Source organism: Globicephala melas, chromosome 8 (genome assembly GCF_963455315.2).
Source record: "Globicephala melas chromosome 8, mGloMel1.2, whole genome shotgun sequence".
Classification (NCBI taxonomy): domain Eukaryota; kingdom Metazoa; phylum Chordata; class Mammalia; order Artiodactyla; family Delphinidae; genus Globicephala; species Globicephala melas.
This window is the reverse complement of record NC_083321.1, coordinates 89,181,547-89,199,493: the sequence shown is the minus strand read 5'-3', so window position 1 is coordinate 89,199,493 and position 17,947 is coordinate 89,181,547. Positions and strand designations below refer to the sequence as shown.

The window sequence follows — 17,947 nt, the reverse complement described above, 5'->3', positions numbered from 1 at the left end:
CAAACCCAAAGGGTTGTTTAAGGATGACCCAGAAAGATCAAGAAATCAGAGTTTATACTTCCTTGTGGAAAATAAATCTAAGTGAATCTAAAAATCAAAAGGCTATTTCAGCCTCACCAGGCAGTTGAGATTAAACCACTACTTCCTCTGCTTTATGCAGACCTTCTCACTCTGTCTACTTAGATAACTCCACCATAGGGAAAGGGCACCTTTGTGGGAGCTTGTGGAGGACTGATCATGGTCTTGTTCACGGTGGTCCTGCACTCGTCCTCCTCTTGGTCTTCCTCTGTAAACTTCAGTCTCTTTTCTGTCTCGAGAACAGCTTTCTCCTGTACGACTGGGTCATCAGAATTCATCTCCTGAATTAAATTGGCTAGAGGAGAAATCAGAGGTGAATTATTCAAGCAAGGTCTTCAAAAAGAAAGACTCCATTCACTTAAAAGGTGGTGTAGAAAATTTCATGGGGAAGGACTTTTATTTTTCCAGCTTTACCGAGATACAATTGGCACATGACATTGTGTAAGTTTAAGGTGTACAACATGGTGATTTGATACACGTATACACTGAGAAATGATTCCCACACCAAGGTTAGTTAACACACCCATATCCTCATATAATTTCATTTTTTGTGTGTGTGGTGAGCACATTTGAGATCTACTCTCTCAGCAACTTTAAAGTGTATAGTACAGTACTGTTAACAATAGTCACCATGCTGTATACTAGATCCCCAGAACCTATTCACCTACTAGAGAATTTGTGTATATGTGTGTATTTAAACATCTTAAATAAATGGTTTTTACAAAATGTGCATTCTTTTGCAACCTAGTTTTTTCTCCTAACATGCTTTAGAGATTTGTTCTTGATACTAATGGTTGCAGTTGGTTTATTTTAATCACTGTATATACCATAGGAAATCCATTCTCTTATTGATGGACATCCAGGTGTTTTTAAATTTTTTGCTAGTGAATAAATGACGAATCGAATATCTGTGTACATATTTCCCCATGCACACATGTGACATATTTCTCAGGTTACAGCTGTATCAAGGTTTATTCCTACAAGCTGTGACAAGAGTTCCCATGCCTCCACATCCTAGTTAACGCTTGTCAAACTTTTAAGTTGTTGCCACTATAATGCATTTATCTCCTCAATGTTTTCATTTGCATTTTCCTGAACATGACTGGGATCACCATCTTTTCATTGGTTTGTAAGCCATTTGGATTTCCTTATATGTCAACTGCCTGCTCCTATCCTTGGCCAATTTTCTATTGGGTTGTTTGTCTTTTTCTTATTATGATTTCTTTATATATTCTGGACTGATATGTATTTGTGAACATCTCCTTGTGTATGGTTTGTCTTTTTATCTGTTTTTATGGAAGCTTTTGTTGAAGAAATTTTCTATGTGTTAAATGTACCAATATTTCCCGTTATGCTTTATGCCTTTTGTGTATATTAGGTTTACAAATATACTCTTATATGTCTTCTGTATGTTTTAACGTTCTGTTTTTCTCATTAGGGTATTTAATCCACCTGGAGCTGACTTTTTTTTTTTGCCACACCGCCTGGCACGGGGGATCTTAATTCCCAGACCAGGGATTGCAACCGTGCCCCCTGCAGTGGAAGTGCAGAGTCTTAACCACTGGACCACCAGCGAAGTCCCCTGGAGCTGACTTCGCATAGGGCACGAGCACCATTTGTTGAAGAGTCCCTGCCTTGTCACCGATGTGTTGTGCCATCCCTGTTACATGCGTGAACCTGCTCTAGGCTCTTTATCCCATTCTACTGGATGACATCTTTTTCAGCACCAAACCTTCCGTGCGTAATTACTACAGCTTTATAATGAGTCTTGAACATCGGATAGGGAGATCCCACCTTCTTATTTTCCTGAAAAATTTTCTGGATTAATTCTTGGCCCTTTGCTCTTCTGTGTGAACTCTGGAATCAGCTTGTTGAACTCTACACAAAACATTTTTGGGATTTTGATCTAAATTGTGTTGAATGTAGAAAATAATTTGAGAACAGATTTCCTTACCAAATGTGTCTTCCCATCCATGATAAAATATGCCTCCACTTATTTAGATATTTTATGTCTTTTAATTAAAATTTTTATTCACTAAACTCTGAACTTTATTCTAATTTCATTAATCTCTCTGTAATATCCTTTTTCCATTCCAGGATACCATCTAGGATATCACATTACATTTAGTCATGTCTCCTTATAATTCTCTGAGCCATGACAACTTCTCAGACCTTCCTTGTTTTCCTTGACAGTTTTGAGAATTACTGGTCAGGTATTTTTGGTAGAATAGTTTTCAGTTTGGGTTTACCTGATGTTACTGTCACAGTCAGACTGAGGTTCTCAAGATTTGGGGAGGAAGACCATAGCACATATTAAGGGTACACGTTATCAATATGATTTATCATGCTGTTAACTTTGACCACCTAAGGAAGAGTTTGTCAGCTTTTTCTATCTTAAAGCTACCTTTTCTCCTCTTTTCCTGTGCTGTACTCTTTGGAAGCAAGTCAGTAAATGTATCTCACTTTCAGGGGTGGAGAGTTATGCTCTACCTTCTAGACGCAGGAATATCTACATAAATTGTTTGAGATTCTTCTGTATGGGAGATTTGCCTTACATATTTATTTACTTATTTATCTATTCATCGTTTATTTATATCCATATAGACTCATGGATATTTATTTTATACTTTGGGCTATAATGCAATACTGTTTGCTTTCTTGCTCAAATTGTTCTAGTTTTGACCACTGGGAGCTCTTTCAATTAAATTTTATAACCTTTCCCATAAAGGTCTTGCATATATTTTGAGGGATTTATTTTGGTATTGTAAATGAAGTGCGGCTGGTATATAGGAAGTATATAAGAATGCAACTGAATTTTATACATTAATCTCGTATCCAAAAACCTTGCTCGATTTCCTTCTTTACTTTAATAATTTATTTGTAGATTTTTTTGACTTTTTCTCTGTAGACTCTCTGCCCGAGCCCTCTTCTCTTTTTCTGCACCTTTCCCAGGAATTCCTGTTCCCTCCTACGGCTCCAAATACCATGCAGATGCCAGTGCCTCCTAAGTTGACCTCCCCAGCCACTCTCTCTCGCTTAGGCTCAGACTCACAAAGCCAGCTGCCTTCTGAACATCTTCACTGGGATGCCTTACTCATCTGCCTATCCTCTTTCTCCCCAGACTGTTCCTCCTTCAAATGCCCCTATCTCAGCAGATGGTCCAACCATCCACTTGTCATTCAATCAAGACTCCCGGGCTCATCCTTAAGCCTTTGTTCTCCCTCCACCTTCACAGCCATCAACACTAAAGCCTGTCAAGTAAGTTCTGAATTATGTCTCCAATCTGTCTACTTGTGTCCATTCCAGCCACAGTCTCTTCTCCCTGGAGCACTGTAACAGCCTCCGAGCTGGCTCTCAGCACCTGTTTGCTTCTCCCCTCCAGTGTACCACTGCCAGAGTGACTTTTCTAAGGTGTAAATTTGACCATGTTTCTGCTCTGAGTAAACCCTCCAAAGGATTCCCATTGCTCTCAGGATAAACACGAATTCCTTACTGTGGCTTCCAAGGTCTTTCCTGACCTGGCCTTTCTGGACTCAGATGGGACCCTTCTCTCCTTGATCTATTCTCTCCAGCTATACTGAGCTTTTTAATCTTTCCGTTTCTCAAAAGTACCACACTTGCTCTTAACTTCCATCTTTCCTACGTACTTTCTCCCCATTTAGAATACTCCCCTACCCTCTCCCCAGTGGCCAACTCCTACTCAGACTTCAGATTTGTGCTTAAATCTCATCCTTTAGGGAAGCCTTTATTTGTGGGCTGAATTGTGCCCCTCTGCCCCAATTCATGTGTTGGAGCCCTAATCCCCTCAGTGTGACTGTATTTGGAGACAGGGCTTTTAAAGAGGTCATGAAGGATAAATGAGGTCATAAGGGTGGGGCCCTAAACCAATTGGATTGATGTCCGTATAAGAGGAGGAAGAAACACCAGGGATGTGCACACACAGAAAAAAGACCATGTGAGGACACAGTAAGAAGGGGGTTGTCTACAAGCCAGGGAGAGAGGGCTCAGGAGAAACTAAACCTAATACCTTGATCTTGGTCTTCTGATCTCCAGAACTGTGACAAAAATTAATTTCTGTTGCCTAAGCCCCCCAGTCTGTGATATTTTGTTACAGCAGCCCATCAGACAACTCCCTAATCTGAGTTAGAGTCTCTTGCATTTTACCAATCTCTCTTTGTAGCATACATCACCCTTGAAATTACTTGTTTAATATCTGTTTTCCCCACCAGACTGTAGGTACCATGAAGGAAAGTAATTCTTATTCATTGTTACTGCACTCTCCAGGGTCTAGCAATGCTCAGTACACAGCAAGAGCCCAAGAAATGAATGTATAGAATCTATACACATGTGGCTATATAAATTTAAATTACTTATAAACGAAATAGAGAAATTCACTGCTTTAGTAGCACTAGCCACATTTCAAACCCTCGATAGCCACTTGTGGTCACTGGTTACCACAGTGGACAGTGCAGATTATAGAACATTTCTATCATCACAGAATGCTCTATCAGACGGCACTGATATAAATGATATGGAAATGAACTTGGGGTACAAATGAATGGTAGCCAGGTAAAGAAAGACCGGGAGGCAGAGGGGAGGACAAAGGCAGCAGGCAGAGGATGAAGGGTCAGGGGGTGTGTGGGGAACCGGAAGCAGTCTGTAGCTCAAGTGCGAGGTAGGGGGAGGTGAGAGGTCAGGCCTAGGTCACGGGAGGACTTAGGTCCTGATGAGAGCATGAAATTTATTGGGACTGCGGGGAGAATGCAAGCAGAGAAGTGGCTGGGTCAGATTTGCATTTTAGATACATTACCCTGTGGGGAGTGTAAGCCTGAAGGCCGGGAAGAACAATCAGGGGGTTGTTGAAATAGTCTGGATAAGAGAACCAGAACAAAGGGAGGTTGGAGAGCTGGGAGCTGGAGGGAGAAGGCAAACCTGAGGGCTGATTAAATTAAGGGCTGAGAGGTGAGAGGAGGCCAATGTGACTTGTAAATCTGGGGACAGCAGTGCCACCAAGTGAGACTAGAACGAATGGGAGAGTAGGAGAAGAAGGTTTTATTTGGCACTGGGAGGGGACAGAGAAAGAGATGATCAACAAACCTTCGGACTTATTAAGTTCATGGTGCTTGAGGGATACAATGGGTGTGACAGTTGGCATACAGGCTGAGGCTCAAAAAAAGTGGCTGGTGGGCTTCCCTGGTGGCGCAGTGGTTGGGAGTCTGCCTGCCGATTCAGGGGACACGGGTTTGTGCCCCGGTCCGGGAGGATCCCACATGCCGTGGAGCGGCTGGGCCCGTGAGCCATGGCCGCTGAGCCTGCGCGTCCGGAGCCTGTACTCCGCAGCGGGAGAGGCCACAGCAGTGGGAGGCCCACGTACCGCAAAAAAAAAAAAAAAAAAAGTGGCTGGTAGCAATTGAGATGTGGGGTCATCACAAGGGTGGTAGCTAAAAGCACGTGCTTGGGCTTGATCACCTGAAGAGAAAGGCGAGCAGTGGGCCAGGCCAGAACAACATTTGGGGGATGGGCCAAGGAGAAGAAGCCCATGACAAACCCAAAGAACACCCTAAGGATGTACCATCTATGAAGTTGCCTGAACTATTTTTAAAACCATTTTATTCTTTGGACCCATGCAGCCTGTGAGAAGCAGCAACTTCAATATATTTCTATTTGATATGTAAGGTTTGTTTCACTGCTGGTTTTCTTGTCTCTATCCTCAAACAAGCTCCCTGAAGTCTGAGCAGGGACTGAGTGCTTTGGAATCTCCTGTGTGTGATCTGTGTGGTCAGAGTATGTCCCTTGAGATCCCACCTGTCTAAGTTGGGGAAGGGTCTTCCTGCCTAGAGGAAGAGAGACAGGAGTATGACAACCAGCCGCCATCTATGTAATGTGATGGACCCTGAGGGAAAGCCTTCTGACTTTGCCTCTGCAGCTCAAAACCAGGAAGAGCTCTCCCCTAAAACAAGAGGGATTTCAGACCGATCAGTGGGGCTCCTGAGTGATCTTCTCCAAGGGAACAGTAGGCTCATTGGTGATGGGGAAATAGAAGCTCCCTTTGACCTGATTCTACACAGAAGGGGAGAAAATACAAGGAAGAGCTGTCAGCCTGAATTCAATCAGAATGTTAGCAGCTTCTCTGATACCAATTAACAGCCAAAAAATATTACCCCCAGGCTCCAATATTACTTGCTTCTCAATACCCCTTCTGTTTAATCTCAAGAACGTTTTTTTCCTTAAGAGTCATAAACCTGTCAGGCAACCCATGAACTAACTTAGAGTAATCATCTCTCTTTAACCACTCCACCTCCCTAAAGTAAAATTTAATTAGTATATGATTTACTGGTACTTACTGATTTCATCTACATTTTTAAGAAATTTCTGCAAGTCCTCCTCTTGATAGTCAGCCATTGTGAACCAGAATCCCTGAGGGAGGCAGCATAAATGATGAAAATTAATAATAATAAAACTCTAAACAGAATTTCTCAGACTGATTAGCCTTCTAAAACTAAGAGCCAGGTAATTATTTTCAAGATGGATTTGTGTTTATAAAAGTCATGAATAACAAGCAGGGTGATCTATTACACTCTGACTGCTGTTAAGGCCAAGGGACCCTCATTATGTGTGGCGATATTTCTGGAAAGCTGCCAGCCTCCCTCCAATGGGGAAAGTGCTCTGCAAAATGTCCCTACAAAGCCAACATCAGCTGCTGTGAGTCAGGGACACGGCTTGAAGGCGGCCAGGTGGAGAGCAGTTGACAGGCCACCAGAGATGGAGGAGGGCACTAACGCTTGACTTTGATCATGACAGGCTGGCCCAGCCAGAAGCTTTGGACCTGGCTGTGTGACAGGTAACCAAAAATGGGACAATTTACATCTAAATGTCCAAACTATTTAAAATACAAGCCTCTGGCTTATTTCTGAGGAATGAAGAGAAGCTACAAATTGCATGGAGGGATTCGAACTTGACAGCCCTGCACGCCAGCCTCTCTTCTCCTCTCCAAGTACTTTAGCTGGATCACCACTCTGTTGTTTTTGAGTGAAAGGCCTCATGCTACAGCCCGTGGTTCTCAAAGGTCCACCCACAGACCATAAGAATCATCCAAAATCTGGTTTAGCATAAGATTCTTCAGCCTTAGCCCAGAGCCCCTCAGTTAGTAAGCCTGAGAGAGTACCCTGGAATGTACAGTTTTAAACACCCTCCAGGTGATTCTGATTTACAGCTAGGTTTAATAACAGTGTAGCCAAATAAGGCACCTTTAACTGGAAATTTGAAATCTGCCAGGAACACGCTGTGAGTTATTTGATCTCTCTGAGACTCCACCAGTTATAAGCTGTGCTACCTCAGCTAAAGTCACAACCTCTCTGACCCTCAGAGGCCTCATTCGTTCTATGGAAACTATAATACAAACAGAGGACTGGGGCTTCCCTGGTGGCGCGGTGGTTGAGAATCTGCCTGCGAATACAGGGGACGCGGGTTTGAGCCCTGGTCTGGGAGGATCCCACATGCCGCGGAGCAACTGGGCCCCTGAGCCACAATTACTGAGCCTGCGCGTCTGGAGCTTGTGCTCCGCAACAAGAGAGGCCGCGATAGTAAGAGGCCCGCGCACCGCGATGGAGAGTGGCCCCTTTTGCCACAACTGGAGAAAGCCCTCGCACAGAAACGAAGACCCAACACAGCCAAAAATAAATAAATAAATAAATTTTAAAAAACAGAGGGCTATCTGGGGATTAATTTAAAGCACCAGGTTGGCAATGAGTGGTTACTGCGAGACATCCTTATCTATAAAACAGGGCTGGGGACCTCTGGCTTAACTAAATGATCGCTAGGTTTCTTTCCAGCTCTTAACAATTCAGGCTACCATGGAACTGAGGCCTAGTCAAGTGAGTTGACTTGCCCAAGGTTAGGAGAGGCAGAAGGCAGGCTCAGAACTCCCGCCGGCAGGCGCCAAGCCCTCTGCTCCCAGGCCAGGGTCTCAGGGCGCGCCATGCCCGGGCAGCGAACCCACGACGGGACGAGAAGGCCAGGGCACGGTGATGCCCAAGGCGTCCGACGGTACCCACTTCACCGGGAAGGAGCCTGCGCCCCGCCTGGAGCCAGAAGACCCGCTCGCCCCAAACGCCCCCTCCCCGGCCGGCGCAGAGGGGCGGGGCCGGCGGCACCGTTGCCCGGGCAACCGCTCCAGAGCGTCCATCGGCTGAGTGCCCGCCGTGGAGGTCCCCGCGGCCCTCAGCTGATACCGTCCCATCCACCGGGGCCCAAACCAGCGTCCTCTGCTTGGCTCTGACGGCCAGATCCGGACCAGCACCAGGGCAGACCCCGGGCCACCCCGCTGCACTGACCTGACGCGCCCAGAGCTGGACAGGAAATGGCGGTTGTGGGCGGGCGGTGACCGACCTAGGCTGAGGAGGGGCGGCGCCAAAGGCCAGGGGCTGACTTGGCCCCGTGCTCCGACGCGCCCTGCGTTCTAGTTCCGGAGCGGGCAGCCAAGTTCAAGGCCGAGCTGGAGCGTGGGAAGCCCACTGGGGACCGGGGAAGCCCGCTGGGGACCGGGGAAGCTGGGGGGAGCAAAAGAAGCCCGAGTGACCTGCGCTGATCCCTAAATCAGCGCCAGGTTTTGGCTTCTTCGTTTTCTGGGGTTGGAGGGTGTGTCGCTTGCATTAGCTTAATATCCCTGGCCCGGAAGAGGGAAGGTCTGCAGCGTACTTGGGAGAGGCAGGCTTGGATGTGAATCCGATTTTACTTATTAGTATACGCGAGACCTTCGGAGAGGAGAATTATGTGATTTCTCTGATCTTCAGAGTTGTCCTTTATATAAAAAATGGAGAAATGGTACTTTCTCATAAGATTTACAGTTAGGGTGCCAGGCACCTAGTCAGTAGGGGTAAGTGATGGTTATTATCCAGGGAATCATAGCATTTAGAGCAGAATGAGACAATGGACACATTCACGGAGAGAGAGAGAGAGAGAGAGATTGATTTATTGTAAGGAGTTGGCTCACATGATTATGGAGGCTGAGAAGTACACCAGCTACAGCTGGCAAGCTGGAGACCCAAGGAGCCAATAGTGTGAGTTCCAGTCCAAGTCCAAGGGCCTGAGAACCAGGAGAGCTGACGATGGTGTAAATTCCAGTCCAAGTCTGAGTGCAAAAGCAGGAGAAGACCAATGTTCCTGCTACTACAGTCAGGCAGAGAGAAAGCATTCTATTCAGGCCTTCACCTGATCGGATGAGGCCCACCCACAGTGGGGAGAGAGATCTGCTTTACTCAGGCTATGGATTCAAATGTTACTCTCATCCAGACACACAGACAAACCCAGAATAATATTCAAGTATCTGAGCACCCTTTGGGCCAATGATCCATAAAATTAACCATCACGAGTATCCACACCGAAAGAGCTTGCCACGTGAGGGGGTTAAAGGTCAATAAACAAATAATCACTTAAATTCTCACTGTGGTAAGTGCTATAAGAAGTAAAGGGTGAAAAACAAAAGTAGCAAAGGGTACCATGAAAGCTGAGTCTCAAACCTTGGAGATATTCCCTGAGGATGTGACGTTTACACTGAGACTTAAGGGATGAGTGGGCATGGACCAGCTGGAGAGGGAGGTGGAGGCAGAGGGGGCAGGATGGGCAGTCAGGAAGGAGCCTGGCAAGGACAAGGAACCAACAGGAAGCCAAGCTTGGCTGCGGCCTAGAGAGCAAAAGTAAGTAGTACAAGGTGAAGCCAGGCCCAGGTCACACAGGGCCTTTGAAAAGTTCTGGGTCTCTCTCCTAAGTGCCACAAGCAGCTTTTGAGGGGTTCTAGGAGAGGAGTGACATGCTCAGATTTTTCTTTTTAGAAAATCATTCTGGCTGCAATGTGGAGAATGATCTGGAACGAGGCCAGAGGGACACTGGGAGACAAGTTAGAGATTGTCGACAGCATGTATTGGTAGCGGGAATAGAGAGGATTAGATGAATTTGCCATGTATTTTGGAGAGGGAATTGACAGCAGGGAAATATTAACAATGACATTAGGTTTCTGGCTTGAGCCAGACTAGGGCTCTCCGTTGGCTGAGATGGAGGAGAATCAGGTGTGGAGAAAGGTGATGAGTTCAGATTTATATTCAGTTCAAGATGCCTGTGAGTTATTCAAGTGGAGATGTTGAATAAATTAATTGTTCTTTAATAGTTACTCTCCTCTTCTTCAGATTTTCCAAGTTTTAGCAAAGCACAGTCACCTAGAATAGACTGTATTTCCCAGCTTTCCTTACATATGACTATTTCCTTACACATGACAGTCCAATTAAATATAAGCAGAAGTGGTGGGTGCTACTTCTAGGAAGTGTCCTAAAAAAGGATTCCCTTCTTCTTACCTTTATTTCTTGTTGGTTGGAATGTGGACACAATGGCTGGAGCTGGCTCAGCCATTTTGGACCATGAAGTAGAAGCAGTATATTGAGGATGGAAAGCCACAGGTAGAAGGAGCCTGTGTTCTAATGATCATAGAGTTAGCATACTGGATTTTGGACTACCTAACTCCATATTTCTGTATAGGAAAGCTGTTCAACCACAACAATACATCAGGTTCTGGGAATCTAAAGACTTCTATCTTGTTAGAGTCACTGCTCTGTTGGGTTTTCGGTCACTCCCAGCCAAACCTAACGTTAACTGATATGGAAGACGCTATTCATTTATTCAACTAACTGTTTTCAAGTTGATATCAATTTTTTTGGTGATAAGTCCTTCCAAATAGTCCAAATGATGTTATGCATAAAAATAGAAATATTGATATTTTAAAATAAACATGTCAATTGTAAATAACTTTTGTCTGAAGGACTCTAAACACCAGAGAAATTTGACACTGAGATCACACAATTAAAAAGCACATGAATAATGTTTTATGTCAGAAGTTATTTTTGTAGTTAGAAGTTATTTTTTTCTCTTCAGTCATATTTCCATTTTATATCCCCCCACACACACACCCACACTCAGAATACTATCCTAATATAGGATGTTTTTATGCCTGAATGTCTTTCGCTGATCATCTCATCATAATTCTCTGCCACAGTAGTATCAACAAATATTGTTGGAGTATTTGCTTTAACCAGATACCATACCATAAGTCAGAGGCCCAGCCCCAGTCCTCACACAGCCCAATGAGGAAGATAGATGCATAAACAAATTCTTCTTTTTTCAGTATTTTTTTAATTGAAGTATAGTTGATTTACAATGTTGTGTTAATTTCTGCTGCACAGCAAAGTGATTCAGTTATACATATATACATTCTTTTTTTTTTTTTTTTTTGCCGTACGCGGGCCTCTCACTGTTGTGGCCTCTCCCATTGCGGAGCACAGGCTCCGGACGCGCAGGCTCAGCAGCCATAGCTCACGGGCCCAGCCGCTCTGCGGCATGTGGGATCTTCCCGCACCGGGGCATGAACCCATGTCCCCTGCATCGGCAGGCGGACTCTCAATCACTGCGCCACCAGGGAAGCCCTACATTCTTTTTTTTTATATACTCTTTTCCATTATGGTTTATCATAGGATATTGAATGTAGTTCTCTGTGATATGCAGTAGGACCTTGTTGTTTATCCATAAACAAATTCTTATAGAACCATGTGATAAGGACAGTGACAGTCTAGCGCTTAAGGAAGAAGGAAGGAGGAAGAAATGGTGTCAGGCAAGTTCCCTTAGAAATAGGAATTGGCACAGTTAATGTGGAAGCTGAGAGTGTGCAGAGTGCTCCAGGCACAGGCAACAGACTGAGCAGAAGTTTGGAGTCAGGAAACACTGTGCTGTGTGTGAGAAAATAGATAAGTTCAAGGCGGGAGTGGTAAGAGATGAGCCCAGAGGTGTGGGCGGGGCACAGGGTATCAAGGAGGGAAGCCACAGGAAGAGTGTGAAGCAGGGAAGAGACAAGGGAAGAGCCCAGGAAGAGCCCAGGCTCAGGGCGAGATACCTGAGCAGGAGGGTTACAAGAGAGGGGGCAGATGTGTGTGCTCTAAGGTCAGGCTGAAATAACAGGACTCAGCAGGCACAGACACTTGTGGCATCTTCGAAGTCACTTCCGTCCTAATGCCTCCTACATGGATGTCTGTCAAGCCCACACTTCACTCTAAGCCCCATCCTGATAAATCCAACAGGATAACTAGACTATGAATCTCTTGAGAGAAGGGATTTTTTTTTTATCTTTTTTCCCCAGCACCTGGCACTTAGTTGGAGCCTAAAAGAAAAGATGTGTTGTGGAAGTGAGTTCATCTCTTGCCCTGCATGGAGGAAGGTTCAAATCTAAGTTATTCTAGATGGAAAAGGATTACGAGTGCTTATAGTTTCCCTACCCCAGGCTTCCCGGAGAAGTCCATCCAGAGGACAAACATTGCGGCAGTCACAAAATACATCTTAGGGTGAACTTCATACTTGACAGATTGATCACTTTAAAGTCAGAAGTCCTAGTAAGGCTGGGTGGTGATAAACTGTCCACGAAGATGCCAGTTTTCCTCCTTTCAGGCACACAGTAGGATCTCACCTCCCTGTGGCCAGGTGACTTGCTTTGTTCAGTGCCATGGTGGGAAGAAATGAAATGGGCAGAAGACTTTAGGGGCCAGAGTGTGACTCACCATACATAGCCAGCCCTTTCCCCTGCCCCGCAACTAGAGGGTGGAGTCTGTGTCTGGTGGAGTCTGTGTCTGCCTGAGTCCCTGAGTGAAAGGACATGGACCATAGTTGCCCATCTACCTTTGATGGACGTGCAGCTCAAGTGAGCAATAGACTTTTCTTGTGATTGGCAAACATTTTGGACCTGCTTGTTACACAGCATAACATAGCCCTTCATGTCTAATAGGCCCACTCAGACCATTGTTCTTCACTTGCTACAATGACAAAATCTAGGGACCTTGTGCATGAACATACATAGATTATGATCACTGTGATTTATATTTTAAGTGTCAATGTCTGCCAATATTCAGGAAAACAGACTTAAACTGTGTGTGACACATTTCAAATATATTCCCCCTAGAGAACCTGCTATTTTCATCCTACCTAAATCCCTTGTGAGGTACTTAAATTTTACTTTTTCTTTATGTCCTCAGTAAAAAGTTGGAGAACATTTGGTCACTTTCCACTGTATAATAAACCTGGACTTGGAGATCATTTAAGCTGGTTCTCCTCTCTTTTACTCTGCTCTCCTTTTGTGTAAATAATTCTAGCTGTTTGCCTTTTCTCATCAATTATAATTTATAAACTTAGGAGAAATAAGGAAGAAAAAAATTTTTTTTCCTGAGGACACCTGCATGAGGAATAAAAGGAATTGTACATTTGCCCGCTGGATAGAAAAGTTGCAGACAAGGTCAGCCTGGAGCCAGGAGCCAGACAGACCACAAAGATGTCTGTTGGGCAACCCCATCACCATGGGTGCTGGGACTACAATTCACTTTGTTACTTTGGCTTCAAGTAACCAATTCACTTGGTTACTTTGTCTCTTCCCTCCCTAAAGAGAATTCAAAAATCACATTTGATTTTTTTCCCTCAAACTTATGTCCTTTATTTGAAAAACAGCTAAAATTCTTGCCTCTTGGACACTCTTTGCTCTCTCAGTTCCCACCTTATTATAGATGAAGAAATCATTTCAGGATCTAGTCACAGATTTAGTCTGTGTGCCCATAGGGAGCAAGAGTCTTCTTTGGGATTTCTATGCACAATTAATGACATCACAGTTACTAACAACAGCAATTACAGCAGTGACGATAGTAACTGACACTCGCCGAGCTGCAATGTGCCGGGCATCTCACTCAATCCTTTGTAGGCATTATCGAACTTCAATCTCTCAATAGCCATACAATTCCTATTTCCATTTCACAGACAAGAAATGCAGCCAGGGAGGTTGTGTGGTTTGCCAGAGGCTGAGCCAAGATGTGAAACCCGGTCTGAGTGGCCCCCTAGCTCATACTATCCCATCTCACTACACCCCCAGGTATCAGCCTCCCCTGCAGAGCTGGGTTTTTTGGGGTTTTTTTGGCGGTGCTATGCTGCTTGCAGGCTCTTAGTTCCCTGACCAGGGACCGAACCCATACCTCCAGCAGTGGAAGCACAGAGTCCTAACCACTGGACCCCAGGGAAGTCCCTGGAGAGCTGTTTTAAACTTGTATCATCAAGGACCACCCCGGAAGCCTCAGGCCCTAGCTCTGTCTCATGGATGTGTAAACCTCGGGACAGGGTCCTCCAGGTGCTTCACAGGCTGGTCCAACCCTCCACAGGTGATGGATGCATGTTTTCTGTAGCCAGAGGGCCATGTCTCCCAGTCCGTTAAGAAAGAGAGGGTGACTCCAACAGTGTCCTTCTTTGGAGGCTTTTCTGTGTCTCGTGGGACATCTCTGCCTGAAAATGGAAGGGGAGTTGAGTGCCAGATGGAAAGTGTGTCCGCCCGTCTCTACCTAGTGTGGAGCGGCACTGCCACCGTGTGGAAAGACTGGCTGCACCTGGACAAACGCGGTGGTAGAGAAAGCAGGGGAACTCCTGAGCAGTCAGCCCCTGTTCAGGCATTTATTTGATGTTTGTTGAGCACCTAATATTGCCACGTGCTCGGCTAGGCTCCTTCTATTGCTGCTACCGCTCCTGCTGTGGGGAGGTTCCTTCTCTGGGTAGGAAATTAAATGATGTCAACGATTTAGGCTGTAGTGAATGTTTAACATTTATTCATCATTTATTTGGGGGTACTTTCATCTAGGGCTGATTTGCACCACTCAGAAATTATAGACACACCCGATCTGTGCAGGGCGATTTTCTTTGCCTCCAAGGTTTTGGAGACAAGAGGATGCAGAGAAATATAGGGCTCCAGAGTGACTTACTCTATGTTGATGGTTATGAAGGCGAATATGTATTTCTAGCAAACACCTTTGCTTCTTTTTGTCTTAACAGTTCAATAGCATATTAAAAGCATACCATAGAAACAGAAACTAGAGAAAAACAGAAAATCATTCATGATCTCTTTATCCTGACACCATCACTATTAACATTTTGATATATTTCCTTTTTAATTTTTTTCTGCATTTTTGGGCATCGATATAACCATGTTTGCATATGATTATGTATTTCACTTTATTGATATAGCACAATATCATCATCATAATAATAGCTGATACATTCTGATCACCCATGATGTCCTAAGCCCTTTATTAGGGGCTTTAAGTGTCATCTCATGAGCCCATATAACAATCTTAGGAGATGGTATTATCATCCCCCTTTTAATAGAAAAGACAACTGAGGCTCAGGGGGGATCGATATAGCTCTTGCCTCTCATAAGGCTGTCCCATGTTATGCATTGTTTTAGTAACAATCATTTAATCTCTGCAGTGCTTTCCACTCATCCATGCACTGCACTTCGCCTATCTACTTGCCATCATTTTAGATCTTTACTTGCTGCTAATATTGTTTGCTGATGTAAACTTTGCTGCAACATGCATCTCTAAATCATCTTTTTACATAGCTAGGATGAATTTCTTAGGGTAGCTTCTCAGAAGTGGGTTTCTCAATCAAGATGTTGAATCTTTTCATGGCTGTTGGTATTTACAAATTGATCCTCAGTGGGGTTGGGCAAGTTTGTGCACATCAGCCTTACCATGGGTAATGTAGGAGAGTGCCAGTTTTGCAACATCCTCACCAGCACTGAGTGTTAATTTTTTCCAAACTAAAAGATGATAAATGGTTTGATAAATAAATCTGTGATAAATGGATTGTTTTGCCTGTCATTTATTATCAGAGAAGGTGAAGTCACTTTTACTTTTTACCACCTGCACAGGTACTTTCTACCTCGTTTTGCACAGTCCAAGAAATCTCTGAGGTCTTGGACCCTCCTAAACCAGGAGTTTTAAACCTAGGGTCCGGGGTCCATGGATAGAATTCTGGGGCCTGTGAACTTGTCTGGGAAATAATTATACCTTTATTTTTACACACCTGTCACTGAAGTAGTACCCCTTTCATTGTTAATATAGGCAGCAAATCTCAGTGGTATTAGCAGTAGTGTGTCATCATTTATGCTCAGCAACAATTTGAAATCAGTTATTAGACATGCTGCTAGAACTTGTGTTTTGATGTGTTAATAAACAAACACATTTATTAACATACCACACATTCATTTACAAAATATTTTGATAGTTGTATTTCAGTATAATTCTTTTCCTTTGTAATGCTGTATGTTTTATTTTATTTTTATTTATTTATTTATTTATTTGCGGTACGCGGGTCTCTCACCGCCGTGGCCTCTCCCGCTGCGGAGCACAGGTTCCGGACACGCAGGCCCAGCAGCCATGGCACACGGGCCTAGCCGCTCTGCGGCACGCAGGACCCTCCCGGACCAGGGCACGAGCCCGTGTCCCCTGCATCGGCCGGCGGACTCCCAACCACTGCGCCACCAGGGAAGCCCTTTATGTTTTATTTTTAAAATAAAAAAGTTAAATTTAAAAATGCTATTCTGAGAAGGAGTCTGTAGGCTTCACTTGACTAACAGTGGTGTCATAGCAAAAATAAAGCTTAAAATTCCTGTCCTACAAATCTTCATTATAGAAGAATTCCGAATAACAAATGTAAATACTACCCCTCCAGGGATAGAACTCAATTCCTTTCCCCTTGAGTATCCACTGGACTAAGTGATTCACTTCTAAAGAACAGCACCAGGAAAGGGAAAATAGTGACTCCACAGTGGAGAGGCCTGTAGACACCACCTTACCCAACTGACAAATGTCAACACGACCAGTAGATAAGTCAGATGTGGTGCACTCCTGATGCGATGAGAAAGTCACTTTACCTCTGTGACATTCTTTGCCCCAAATCCATAACCCTGGTCTAACCATGAGGAAACAACAGACAACCTAAATTCAGGGACATTCTACAAAATAACCAAAAGGTACTTTTCAAATGTCAAGGTAATGAAAAATAAGGAAAGACTGAGAAACTGCCCAGACTGGAGGAGACTACGGAGATATAATGGCTAAGTGTAAGATGGTCCCTGGATGAGATCCTAGTGCTGAAAAAGGATGTTGGTAGAAAAACCGGTGTAATCTAAATGAAGCCTGTTTCCGTCTTGGCATGACAAAGAATGTTTCAATGTACATCCTCATTTGTGGGTCTTTATATGAGAATTCTTTGGGATTAAGAACCAGGAGTGGAACTGATATCTGTATTTATAATTTGACTAAATTTCCTGTCCAAAAAAACAAAACAAAACAAAACAAAAACCAAGCAAGCAAAAATGAAGCCTGTAGTTTAGTTAGTAGCATCATACCAATGCTAATTCTCTAGTTTTGGTAAACCTATTCTGGTTTACAGGGATTCTCTGTACTATCTTTGCAATTGTTCTGTAAATCTAATTTATAGAACTAGCCCAAACCAGTCTCTCCTCCCAATTTCCAGCTCACCCATCCATTCATTCATCCATTCAACAAACGCACACTGAGCAGCCTCTCTGGCGTGGGGATCGGGCAGCGGTGTGAAGACAGTGATGAGGGGACAGGAGCTTGTAGTCTTTCGCGCAAACCTCCAAGACCTGCAGGCAGTTAAGGTGCAGTGGGACGGATGATTCAGTGGAGATTTGCACAGTGTGCAACACAAGCGCAGGGGAGGAAAGAGAAGCAGAAATGTGCCAGGTGAACCAGGCCCTGTGGGCAGAGTTGAGAGCAGGTGTGAAGGGCGGACGTGTGAGAGTGTGGCATCACCCGGAAACCACGAGCACTTCAGTCTTGCAGGAGCGTGCAGTGCGAGGGTGGGTTGTTCTCTGTGAAGGCAGAGAGGGAGGTCAGATGCAACCAGTCTAAGGACTTAGCTTTTATCCTGTAGGTGGAGGGGAACAACTGGCATGTTCTGAGCAAGTCAGTCCCAGGTCTGTGCTGGAGAAAGATAGTTGTTA

General features: G+C 44.5%; 1 protein-coding gene across 4 annotated transcripts in view; it reads right to left on the bottom strand.

The window, feature by feature from the left end:
- The window catches only part of TTC12 (tetratricopeptide repeat domain 12), a 48,105-nt gene extending 39,592 nt beyond the window's left edge, over positions 1 to 8,513 (bottom strand). Inside the window, exons 1-3 of one of the 4 annotated variants that reach the window (XR_009564963.1) lie at positions 8,412 to 8,507; positions 6,423 to 6,495; positions 210 to 373 (exon numbers count right to left, since the gene is read on the bottom strand). Coding sequence is in view for 3 of the 4 variants with exons in the window: in XM_060304062.2 (XP_060160045.1) it covers positions 210 to 373; positions 6,423 to 6,480 (222 nt within the window). In the remaining variant the exon portion in view is untranslated. Of the gene's footprint in view, positions 1 to 209; positions 374 to 6,422; positions 6,496 to 8,411 lie in introns of all 4 variants that reach the window. The other 3 variants (XM_060304062.2, XM_030837240.3, XM_030837249.3) reach the window with 3 other exon arrangements.
- Between the last annotated feature and the right edge of the window lie 9,434 nt (positions 8,514 to 17,947).